The 12,806-nt window shown below is 45.9% G+C and overlaps 1 protein-coding gene across 1 annotated transcript in view; it reads left to right on the forward strand.

Annotated features, from left to right (window-relative positions):
• Positions 1 to 12,806, forward strand: part of cno (adherens junction formation factor afadin) — a 284,268-nt gene that overhangs the window by 238,202 nt on the left and 33,260 nt on the right. Inside the window, exons 21-24 of the mRNA XM_080280060.1 lie at positions 1,382 to 1,574; positions 4,860 to 5,072; positions 11,040 to 11,216; positions 12,379 to 12,568. Coding sequence (XP_080136186.1) covers positions 1,382 to 1,574; positions 4,860 to 5,072; positions 11,040 to 11,216; positions 12,379 to 12,568 — 773 coding nt within the window. The remainder of the gene's footprint in view (positions 1 to 1,381; positions 1,575 to 4,859; positions 5,073 to 11,039; positions 11,217 to 12,378; positions 12,569 to 12,806) is intronic.

Genomic DNA, 12,806 nt, shown 5'->3' on the forward strand with positions numbered 1-12,806 from the left:
TCCCTTTCTCTTTCCTCTTCCCTCTCCCTCCCTCCCTCTTCCCCCTCACTTCTTTCCCTTCCCTCTCACTTCCTCCCTCTTCCTCTCCTTTCCCTTCCTCCCTCTTCCTCTCCTTTCCCTTCCTCCTATCCTCTTCCCTTCCTCCCTCTTCCTCTCCTTTCCCTTCCTCCTATCCTCTTCCCTCCCTTACTCTTTCCTCTTCTTCCTTTCACTTCCTTCCTCCTTCCCCTTCTTCCCTTCACATCTTCCCTCTCACCTTTTCTTCCTTTCACTTCCTCCTTTCCTCTTTGTTCTTCCTCTCTTCTCCTGTTTGCCCCCCACTCTCTCTTTCAAATTCAATCTCTCTTTATCTCAACATTAATAGAAAATGGTTTGTTGGATTCCTCTCTCTCTCTCTCTCTCTGTCTCTCAGATTCACTCTTTCTTTATCTCTACGTTTATAAAAAAATCATATATTGGATTCGCACTGGGGAGAGCCGCAAATAACACGATAAGAGACAGGACCTTTGAGTGTTGTGTCAGTTCATCTATCTAACACCCTTTTTCCTTGATTTAGATAGATATAGATAGATAGATTAGGTTCAAAATTGATGTGGAAATCCTTTGTCTATCTATCTATTGCCAGACGCCTTAATCCCATAAGGGGTGGCCATAGACAAATCGCCTCCATGTCACCCTGTCCCCTGCCACTTCACTGCCCTGCTTCCAGCTCACACCACCCTCTCCTACCTCTCCACCACTTCCACACCACACCACACCATCTCCTCTCTGCACACCACACCATACCACAACACCTCCACTCCACTCACTCAACACTGCACGCCACACCATCTCCACTTCACACCACACCACACCACACCACACATATCACCTCACCTCCATACCACACCACACCACACATCACATCACCTCCACACCACACCACACCACACCACACCACACCACCTCCACATACCACCACACCACCTCCACACCACACCATACCAGACAAGATTTCCAGTTCCCCTTTTCCAATATTTCACACAAGAGGTACATGATATAGGAATATTTGTGGTCTGTGTATCTGTATAACGCCCCCCCCTCCCTCAAACACCTCCTGTTTTTTCCTCCCCAGGATAGACGTCTACTCAGCAATAGACGTGATAGATGAAAAACCCACACAGGCCACAGATTAGAAGAGATAGGACCTTCGAGTGTGTGGTGTGTGTACTCTATGTAACACTCACAAACACAGGATAGCGTCTGTATATCTATGTAACACCCTCTGTGGCAGTAGATAGATAGATGAGACAGTGTGTGTGGTCTGTGTACTCTATGTAACACCCACGAACACAGGATAGTGTCTGTATATCTATGTAACACCGTCTCTTCCGTTTTGCAGGATGGACGTCTACAAGCGGGTGACCAGCTCCTCTCGGTCGACGGAAAGAGCCTTATTGGGATCTCACAGGAAAAGGCTGCGGATTACATGATGGAGACTGGGCCTGTGGTGACCCTTGAAGTGGCCAGGCAGGGCGCGATATACCACGGCCTGGCCACCATCCTCTCCCAGCCCTCCCCACACGCCAACAGAGGTGAGATGGAGTTCGAGGGTGAGGTGGGGTTCGAGGGTGAGGTTGAGGTTTGAGGAAGGTAGGGGGAATGGGGAGAAGTAAGGGAGGGAATGGAGAGAAGAAGAAGAAGAGAGGAAGAAAGTGGAAAATGAGAGGGGGGGGGGAGAGAGAAGGGGGGGTGGGGAGTAGAAGAGGCAGAGAGGCAGAAAGGGGAAAATGACGGGGGGGGGGGAGTGGAAGATAGGGGGAGAGAAAGTGGGAGGGGGGAAGATGAGGCAAAGAGAGGAAGATGGGGGGAAAAGAGAGGAGGGAGGGGAGGTAAAAGGAAAGAGAGGAAGGAGGGAGGGAGTGAGAGGTGATACAAAGTAGGGAGACATAAAAGAGAGGGAGATGGAGGGAGGGGGAAGGTGAGAGGTGGAGGGAAAGGGAAAGAGAGAGAGAGAGAAGGACGGGGAAAGAGAGAGAGGAAGAAAAGAGTTATAGGGAGGGAGGGGGGAGGGAGAGATGATACCAATTAGGGAGAAAGAAGGTGAAAGATGGAGGGAAGGGGAGGAGATGAGAGGGAGGAGGAAGGGGAAAGAAAGAGAGAAAGAGAGGGAGGAAGGAGAGAGAGTGTTCAGTAGTGTAGAGAGAGCATGATAGTGGAGAAGATGAAAGATGGAGGGAAGGGGAGGAGATGAGAGGGAGGAGGAAGGGGAAAGAGAAAGAGAGGGAGGGAGGAAAGAGAGAATCCAGTAGTGTAGGTGTAGCATGATAGTGATTGAATTGCTTCTCGCTTACTAACAAAGTCTTTCTCATCTCGGCTTTGGAACATGCACATTGACAGTCTGATAAATATTGCATGTGTTAATATTCCTCTTATACAGATTTGAGGGTAAGATCTGGGATTGGAATTGCTGAGTAGTCTTAGCTGGTATTCCCGTCAGTTAAGGAAGCTCCCCTAACGCCTTCTCTGTAGTGGTTTATTTATGTGGCTGGTTAATATCCTTTTGTATGTTGTTTATGCAGAGTATGGTGATATTGGAAGGATTTATGTAACACAGAAACGGGTAATAAGGTGTAATAAGCAAAATAAATCACTAAGGAAGAGGTGTTAGGGAGCTTCCATAATACCAGCCTCATTTACAATAAAAAATAAATTCCTGAGTTTTGAAGGATGATGTGTTAGGGGAGAATTCATTTTACTGTAGGAAACTGTGTGTGTGTGTGTGTGTGTGTGGAGAGAGAGAGAGAGAAAGGGAGGATAGGAATAAGTGTGTGTGTGTTGAGAGAGAGAGAGAAAGGGAGGATAGGAATAAGTGTGTGTGTGTGTGTTGAGAGAGAGAGAAAGGGAGGACAGGAATAAGTGTGTGTGTGTGTGTGTGTGTGTGTGTGTGTGTGTGTGTGTGTGTGTGTGGAGAGAGAGAGAGGAGAATAGGGATAAGTGTTAGGTGAATGTGTGTGTGTGTGTTGAGAGAGAGAGAGAAAGGGAGGATAGGAATAAGTGTGTGTGTGTGTGTGTGTGTGTGGAGAGAGAGAAAGGGAGGATAGGAATAAGTGCCAGGCGAATAAGTGTTAGGCGTGTATGAAGACATAATCCCTCGTGGTTGGGCGTTGTTTATCAAATCAACCGTCAGGAGCAGATATTCAAAAATTGCTCCTATGAAAATTATTAAGCCTATCGTCAAACTCTTTATTCCAAGCAAAGTACAGTTGAGGCGCTTCCTGCAGCAGTGAGGCAAGTGGCACCAACAAAACAGCCGAGAAAACAGCAGTCGAACTAGGGGGTATCTCAGAGTCTGGTTCAACCCTTGCCTCACTACTGCATCAAGGTGTTCGATCTCCTTCAACTCTTGTCTCACCACTGCATCAAGGCGCTCGACCTCCGAAGTCACTTACCTCACTTCTCCAGGGAGCGCCTCACTTCTTTAACTTTCAAACGAGCGGTGTTCCAATGTCCCACGATTATTGTAGAGCGTAAGGACTGTGCGTAAGAATGGGATTATTGTAGAGCGTAAGAATGGGATTATTGTAGAGTGTAAGGACAGCGTAAGAATGGGATTATTGTAGAGCGTAAGGACTGTGCTTGGTTTACTGTTGTGGATCATTTTTTACATATTCTTTGCCATTCACAAGCATAACAGATAAGTTTTCCATGTTCACGCGGTGTTGTTGTGGGTGGAAAGGCATCTCCGTCCCTCCCACTAGTCAGCTTGTGCCAGGTGCGTCGGAACTTCCTCTTCAGTATGGCCAGGGGGGAAAATTGAGTTTCGGAACTTCATAAAATGGCTGTAGGGTCGGCGTGTGGGGCCTGACAAATTCAAAGTGATTGGCCATGGAGGGGTTAAAGTCTTGATTGAAGAAGTAGACAGATAAGGTGTCCCTGAGTGGAAGAATGAAAAGTAAGAGGAAGATTTAGAGAATTTGCCCTTAGAGTGCTTACTGGAATTTAACTATAGTTGCGGCGCATGTCTCTGAGGTTGTCATTATTGTACCCTGGCAACGTACCATTCAAAAGTGCGTCCGATTTTGTATCCATTATACATGAATCACATTATTATACACGAATATATTATACACGAATATTATTATACACAAATATTATTATACACGAACATATACAGGAATCACACGTCTCACACGAAATCACACACACTTTTGAGTGGTAGGTTGCCAGAGCACAATAATAACAACCTCAGAGTCGTGCGCCTCACCTGTAATACAATGCTAAGTTCGTTTCTGTGCCTGTATGTTAAACCAACTAAGGAGAATAGTGTGTGTGTTAATGTTAAACCCAATAACAGCTTGGAAGACTGGACTGGGTAGTGTTTTTATGCTAAGCTGACAATAGGAGGTGTTTTAAGCAGAATTATTGATGCTAAGCTTATTTGGTGCTAATATTAAAAATGAAATGCTGAGTTTGTGGTGGTCATGATGCTACAGTGTGGTAAATATTGCTAAGTTTGTGGTGGTGAGTGATGCTAAGTTTGTGGTAGATATTGCTAAGTTTGTGGTGGTGAATGGTGCAAAGTTTGTGGTGAATAGTGCTGAGTTTGTGGTAGTAGATATTGCTAATATTGTGGTGGTAAATATTGCTAATTTTGTGGTAGTAAATATTGCTAATATTGTGGTGGTAAATGATAATAAGTTTGTGGTGGTGAGTGATGCTAAGGTGTGGTAAATACTGCTAAATTTGTGGTGGTAAATATTGCTAAGTTTGTGGTGGTGAATGATGCTAAGTTTGTGGCGGTAAATGATGCTAAGTTTGTGGTGGTAAATGATGCTAAGTTTGTGGTAAATCTTGCTAAGGTCACACTAACTTTCTAGCCTCGGTGCGCAAGGGCCGCAATGATCCTCCGCCACCACACCGCACGCCCATGCCTAACAGCCAATCCACGCCTAACATGGCCGGCTACAGTGAGCGGTTGGTGGATTGGAACCAGCCGCCACGCCACCCCCTCCCCCCCTCCACCACCACAACCACAACCACCCACCACCAAATGGCCTACTCCAGTCCCAACCTCGCTACCCACTCTGAAGGTACAGATGTAAACAGGACCTCTGGCCAGACTAACAAGCCAGCGTACAACCACTCAAAGCTCTCCCCCCTACGCTCCTCCCTTCCTAACCTTGACTCCCCCATGCACCCCCTGCAGCCTCCCCCGCCACTACACCCCCCTCCGCTCATCTCCGTCATGCCTTCAGAGAGGTTAGAGGTTGGGATAGAGCACCGGACGTCAGCCCAGACGCGTAACAATCCCGATTTACCCAAGTACACCTTCACCCCCCCCTCTGACTCCAGCTCCACGACCTCCTGTAATGTGTCCTCCTCCTCCACCTCCTCCTCCTCGTGCTCATGGCGAAGAGTTGACATGGGCCATGGTGCCGGGTGTGCCATGGCCAGGAGGCGTGGTTCAGGGCCTGCTAATTTGGCGACTGACAGTGGCATTGACTTAAGTTGTCATGCCCACGATGAGTCCAAACCCTGGCGAAGTTTGATGGACGTTTCCCTCCACGATGATGTTGATAATGTGTTCCCAGAGGACCCCCATGACCCACAGCCCCCTCCCCTGCCCCCACGCCCCCAGCCCCCTCTCCCCTCCACCTCCAGACCCCCTCCGAGGCTGGTACCCCAGGCCTCCTGCCCTGTTCTAGCCCCTCATCATGTCCCACGGTCCTCCAGTCAGCGCCGACGCAATATCATCCGGCGTATGAACCTCCCCCCATCTCTAGCCCAGTCCAGCCCATCCTTGTTCCGAATGCACTCCCACCCTGAGGAGGACAGCTCGGGTTCCCCCCAGTCCCCTAGCCTAGCCCACTCAGCCCAGTACTCCAATCTAGCCCAGTCCACCCCTTCACTCATAGCCCACAGTACCCCTCTGGATAGCCCAACCACGCCACAGGGACCCAGTCTAGCTCATTCAAATCCCTCCCTGCTGGCTCATTCAACTCCCTCCCTGCTAGCTCACTCCCCGCCCACCTCCCCCCCTGGTCCCAATATAGCCCAGTTCACCCACTCCTTTATGCCCGCCGCCCCATCGCGCCCAGGCCAGCCGACACAAGCCACCCGCATCGGTAACTGAGTGAGCCCCGTGCGGCACAGTGAGAGCCTCTGCTTCTCTATCAGCACACTGTCACCCTGCATGGCCCCCCTCCACCCCATTACACATACACACCCTATTTACACATCTACACTTTTATTTACACATCTACACTTTTATTTACACATCTACACTTTTATTTACACATCTACACCTTGTTTATATTGATTCCATCCTTGCGTTTGCTCACATACACCCCCATACACCCATATTCTCTCCTTATTCACACATTTACACCTCATATACATCATTTCTTTCGCTGAAACCACACACAAATATACAGACACACTACACACAGCCAGACCACATCATATACATCATTTCTTCTGCCTAAACCACACACAAACATACACACACACTACACACAGCCATACCACATCATACACATCAATTCCTTTGCCTAAACCACACACAAATGTACACACACACTACACAGCCACACCACATCATCTACACCTCTTTACAGCTACTGTTTACACTCATGTATACACTCTACACTCAATTATGTTTATTATTTATTGCTATACACTAATTATACACCAGTTTACATTCATTTACATGTGGGGTTGGAATTTGTCGTGGTCACCCTTGCACGTATTATTATTATTATTATTATTATTATTGTTGTTGTTGTTGTTGTTGTTATTGCATGGCTGTTTATTTTTGCATCTCTATTACTAACATTTTAATTTATCCTTTATTTCAGATTTATTATTATTATTATTATTATTATTATTATTATTATTATTAATTTTACTGTCTTTATTTCAGGATTTAATCTATATTTTTGCATGTTGTTTGTGTTTTATTATTATTATTATTATTATTGTTTGTGTGTGTAATTGCTTGAAGTGCCTTATTATTATTATTATTATTATTATTGTTGTGTATTTAGTATGTGTGTTTGCGAGCTTGAAGTGCATTATTATTATTATTATTGTTATTATTATTATTATTTTGTTAGTGTTTGTGTGTGTAATTGCTTGAAGTGCATAATTATTATTATTATTATTATTATTATAGTTACCTATGTCAGTATAATGTCCAATAAATCACCTCTTTGGCACTTTTTACGTGTCAAACTAAATCACTGATAAAATTGTGTTAAGCTCATTAGTACAATTGTTAGTACAGTAATATTACAGTTGAGTCTCCATACAAGACCTGTCACCCTGTACCCTGCCATTTCACTGCCCTGCTCCCAGCTCACATCCCCCTCTCTCATGTACCTCTCCACTCCATCTCATCCTTGGCCTCCCCCTCCCTCTCTCATATACCTCTCCACTCCATCCCTCCATCTCATCCTTGGCCTCCCCCTCCCTCTCTCATATACCTCTCCACTCCATCCCTCCATCTCATCCTTGGCCTCCCCCTCCCTCTCTCATATACCTCTCCACTCCATCCCTCCACCTCATCCTTGGCCTCCCCCTCCACCTCACTCACTCATATACCTCTCCACTCCATCCCTCCACCTCATCCTTGGCCTCCCCCTCCACCTCACTCACTCATATACCTCTCCACTCCATCCCTCCACCTCATCCTTGGCCTCCCCCTCCACCTCACTCTCTCATATACCTCTCCACTCCATCCCTCCACCTCATCCTTGGCCTCCCCCTCCACCTCACTCACTCATATATCTCTCCACTCCATCCCTCCACCTCATCCTTGGCCTCCCCTTCCACCTCACTCACTCATATACCTCTCCACTCCATCCCTCCACCTCATCCTTGGCCTCCCCCTCCACCTCACTCACTCATATACCTCTCCACTCCATCCCTCCACCTCATCCTTGGCCTCCCCCTCCACCTCACTCTCTCATATACCTCTCCACTTCATCCCTCCACCTCATCCTTGGCCTCCCCCTCCACCTCACTTTCTCATATACCTCTCCACTCCATCCCTCCACCTCATCCTTGGCCTCCCCCTCCACCTCACTTTCTCATATACCTCTCCATCCATCTCATCCTGTGCCTTCACCTCCCTCTGCCTCAAAGGTGACATATATATACATGTACACTAGGGGGATAGGTTCTAGGAGCCCCATATTTTTTCGCTTAAAATATAAAGATAGGTTAATGCAAATATTTCCGTCATTACACGCCCGAGACAGTGTTTACATTCGATACTCGCCAGCTGGACACATCACTGCATTCTGACCTAACCTAACCAGCTAGTTTTGCCCCCTAATCAATCCATCCATCAATCAATCAATCATTTCCTGTGGCACCCCACGGGATGCATAGTGCCTCAATGAACTCTCTCCACCAATATTTGTCTCTTGCCATCTCCTTCAGGTCCCACCAACACTCCTCTCCTGCTTCTCTTTTCATTGTCCTCAACCAGGTTTCCCTCGGCCTACCTCTGCCTCTTCTTCCTCTAGCAGTCCACTCTGGCACATCCTGTATTAAACTGCCTTCTTTTCTGTATATGTGCCCCAGCCATTGCCTCTGCCTACCTCTGCCTCTTCTTCCTCTAGCAGTCCACTCTGGCACATCCTGTATTAAACTGCCTTCTTTTCTATATATGTACCCCAGCCATTGCCTCTGCCTACCTCTGCCTCTTCTTCCTCTAGCCATTCCCTCTGCCTGCCTCTGCCTCTTCTTCCTCTAGCACATCCTGTATTAAATTGCCTTCTTTTCTGTATATGTGCCCCAGTCATTTCCAGCCAGACAGTCTAACACATTTAACAGGCTCCACTCACGTAATATCCCCTACTCTTTCATTTGTCACTCTGTCTTGCCACTCTATCCCAAGAATTTTAACCACCAAGGATAGCCGGGAAGCCTCTTGATAGTCCTCATTGCCAGTCAAGCACCGTTCCTCATGCAATTCGGTGATATTTCCGTTCTATTAAGTAACTATGGGAGAAAATAAATGTTCGTGTTTGTGTAAGATTGCTGATTATTTTTGTCTTAAATCGAGACTCTACTGTAGTTTGTCAGTTTATTATCTTAGCACAATATTAGTCAAATGGTGGGTGACAGAGCGACTTGGAGGTGTTTTGTCTGCGGCCACCCTTTGCGGGATTAGGGCGTCGGGCTATAGATAGACAATATTAAAGGTGATTTATTGGGATTTATTTCAGGATTTACTATATACAGTGTTTAGTCTGAGTGGAGGTCTGTATATAAAATCAGCTATACTCCTTCCATCCTAACTTGGCCCAAATTTTCACAACTTACGTACTGAATTGTGCTGGTAGGAATGAGTCTCCTTGGTTACTAGTCAAATCAACAGCTGAAAGGGATTAGGAATGAGTCTCCTTGGTTACTAGTCAAATCAACAGAGCTGAAAGGGGTTAGGAATGAGTCTCCTTGGTTACTAGTCAAATCAAGCCTCCAATCTGACTACACCTGGCCATCAACTGAGCTGAAAGGGGTTAGGAATGAGTCTCCTTGGTTACTAGTCAGATCTCCACTACACACTGATACTGTTCATTGTTCAGTTGTACCATACTGTACAGAAATAGTCCAAAGCTTCTTCTTCTTCCATGCTTCCTAACACCTGTTCCTAAGTGATTTATTTTTGGATGTGGCTGGTTATTTTGTTTATTACACCTTACTGTCCTCTTCTGTGTTTATAAATACCATGCAAATATTATCCAGCCATATCCAAAAATAAATCACATAGGAAGAGGTGTTTGGGAGTATCCTTCCCTGGTGGGAGGGAGAGAGGAACTCTTGTAATGGTTGTACATCCTTGTAATGCTCGATGTAACAATGTGCGTTTAGCCGTAGGTGTAATGTTATGTACCCTTGGTTGTAGTACTGTTGATTGATGTAGTCTCCTAGTTAGTCTCTAGCAGTTATGTACTTGTTCATAGATAAGTTTAGGATAGTGATGATGATGATTATTATTATTATTATTATTATTATTATTATTATTATTATTATTATTATTATTACAGTGCAGCCTCACACAGTGCAAGTCTATGGGCGGCAGAAACCCTGACATTGTACAATTTTGCCTTGTGTGAACCCAAGACCTTGTGTACAACTGGTATATGGTGTACAGGCCAGGCAGGGCTTGGTGCTGCTGGCCTTCCAGGCTACTGTACCTGCTGGTACTTTGTGTAACAGTACTTGTATATGGTGTACAGGCCAGGCAGGGCTTGGTGCTGCTGGCCTTCCAGGCTACTGTACCTGCTGGTACTTTGTCTGTCAGTACTTGTAGTTGTACCACAAACACAACACCTGTGCCTTTAGTTAAATGACGTCTGGCCTTGTTAACAAGGGAGGGGGATGGCTGTCCCAGACTCGGGGCATCTACTCTTGCCCCGTGGGGCGGGGCGCCCCGTTGTCACTGTCACTGCTGAGTGCTGGAGGTGCCATACGGCTGACACCATGATGAACAGATGTGTACTGCTGTGACACACCACAGGGTGTGAGGTACAACATGTGTTGTTGCGGCAATATGGAGAAGTGTCTGTGTACCCAGGAATGTCAGTAGATGGCTTACAGACAGCTGGCCAGACACCCACCATTTTGAATGTGGTCATTGCCAGCCACCTGCCATGGTGCGCCTGACTGGCAGTGTCCAGTACAACACTGGTAGTAATGGAGGGAAGGCCATGTGTGTCATGGAGTCACACACCTGATAAGCATGGTGGGAAGTGATTCACAGATTTAGCATTGGATAATAATAAGCAGTTTCTGGCTTGACCTGCAGTGTAGCTGATTCGCACTGTGTGAGTTTGCATTGTATGGGGTGCACTGTATTATTATTATTATTATTATCATTATTATTATTATTATTATTATTATTATTATTACTCATATAGTTTCAACAACACTTGCTCATGGACTAGGTTAAGATGATGATGATGAGGAGGACAGGATGATAATGATGAAGTAGGTTAGGATGGCAGTTAAGGTAGTGATGATGATGATGATGTACCCCTTGTTAGGTTACACAGGGGGGCGGCACCTGAGTGAGCGAGACCTGCCCTCCAAGGTGATGAGAGGTGATGACCCCACCCAACCAGCCCCACCACCGCACCACGTCCACCACCAACCCCCACCACAACCGCCACAGCCACACCACCCACGCATACAGGCATCAAAATCTGTGCCCTCTCTTAATAGTGAGTGTTGGGTGTACTACTATTATTACTACTACTACTACCACCACTGCTTCCGCCATACTACCACTATTTCACGTGTTCAAGGAGGCAGGAGAGCAAGTCAGGTAGTGGTGAATATTCTCTCGTCTGTCGCTCATCATCTTCCTTTGATTTCCTGACCTTCAAATACTAAAAAGAACTTAATATATTCTATCTATCTATCTATCTCTATCTATAGCCCGACGCCCTAATCCCGGAAAGGGTGGCCGCAGACAAAACGCCTCCACCAAAAATATTCCCTCACACTTCCTAACACCAGACAGAAGGTATGATTGGTTTTGTGAAGGCAGTGACAAGCCAAATGGTTTCCTGTAAGCCAAGAAACCATTTACAACGCTGGGTGGTAACCATATAACCAAACCATACGTGCTGCCTACGTGTCAACAAGTGGGTTGGTGGAGGGTTAGTGCCCCTCCCCGTAAAACAACTAACTCAAAGTCAAATGGCCACCCCTTACGGGATTATGGCATCTGGCAATAGATAGGTAGATAGAACGACGGTATAACATGTAATAGGTGAATGAGGAAGTGAGGCAGTACAGGTGTTTGTAAATACTGCTGCACCACCCACTCAACCTTACACTGTTACTCCTTACACAGTTGGTTGTTACACTGATCTGCCTTGTAAAATCATTTCCTCGATTTACACAAAAACTATTGAGAATTACAGATGGTCTATGAAATGAAAATAACTGAGGATTTTTATGTGATTTCCAAATTGGTGTCCATCTCGTAACTCCAAAATTGGCTGAGATATCCCCAAAAAATTCCCTGCTGCACTACAGAGTTTTCCTGCCAGCCCGTCCCCAGTTCTTGCTGATGTGGTAAATCTTTCCCTCGGGTGCGTATGTCGGGGGTCCAGACAGTGAATAAAAATGGTGTTATCATTTGCTTCACTTCCTTGAACAATTATTATTATTATTATTATTTTATTATTGTTACTGTATTATTGTTACAGATCAAAGCACTCATGGATTATTATTATTGTTATATATTTTTATGATTATTAATATTATTTTATTTTATTATTATTGCTATTATTTATTATTATTATTACAGATGAAAGTAGTCTATTATTGTTGTTGTTATTACTGTATTATTATTATTATTATTTATTATTACAGGTGAGGGCAGTGTAGGTGGGGGTAAACCAGCCTCCCTGGAAGTCTTCAATCCATCCTACTCCCGCACTTCCTCCAACACCTCCCTCTCCCAGCCCTCCTCCACCAACCCCCCACACTTCCCCCACCCCCACCAACACCACCAACAGCAACAGCATCTACAACAGCACCACCAGCCACCTGTCAGATCAAGGTGAGGGGGGGAGAGAGAGAGGGAGGGAGGGAGAGAGTGACTGAGAGAGAGAGGATGTGTGTGTGTGTGTGTGAGAGAGAGAGAGAAGGGGAGAGAGTGATAGAGTGAGAAGGAGAGAGAAGGGATGTGGGTGTGATTGAGAGGGAGAGAGTGACTGAGAAAAATTGCATAGAAAGAGAAACTGTGTGGGAGAGAGAGAAATTGCATGTGAGAGAGGGAGACAGAAAGAGAAATTGCA

The sequence above is a fragment of the Coenobita brevimanus genome, chromosome 9, assembly GCF_032717465.1.
Source record: "Coenobita brevimanus isolate Jiangsu-jjx chromosome 9, ASM3271746v2, whole genome shotgun sequence".
In the NCBI taxonomy this organism is placed as follows: domain Eukaryota; kingdom Metazoa; phylum Arthropoda; class Malacostraca; order Decapoda; family Coenobitidae; genus Coenobita; species Coenobita brevimanus.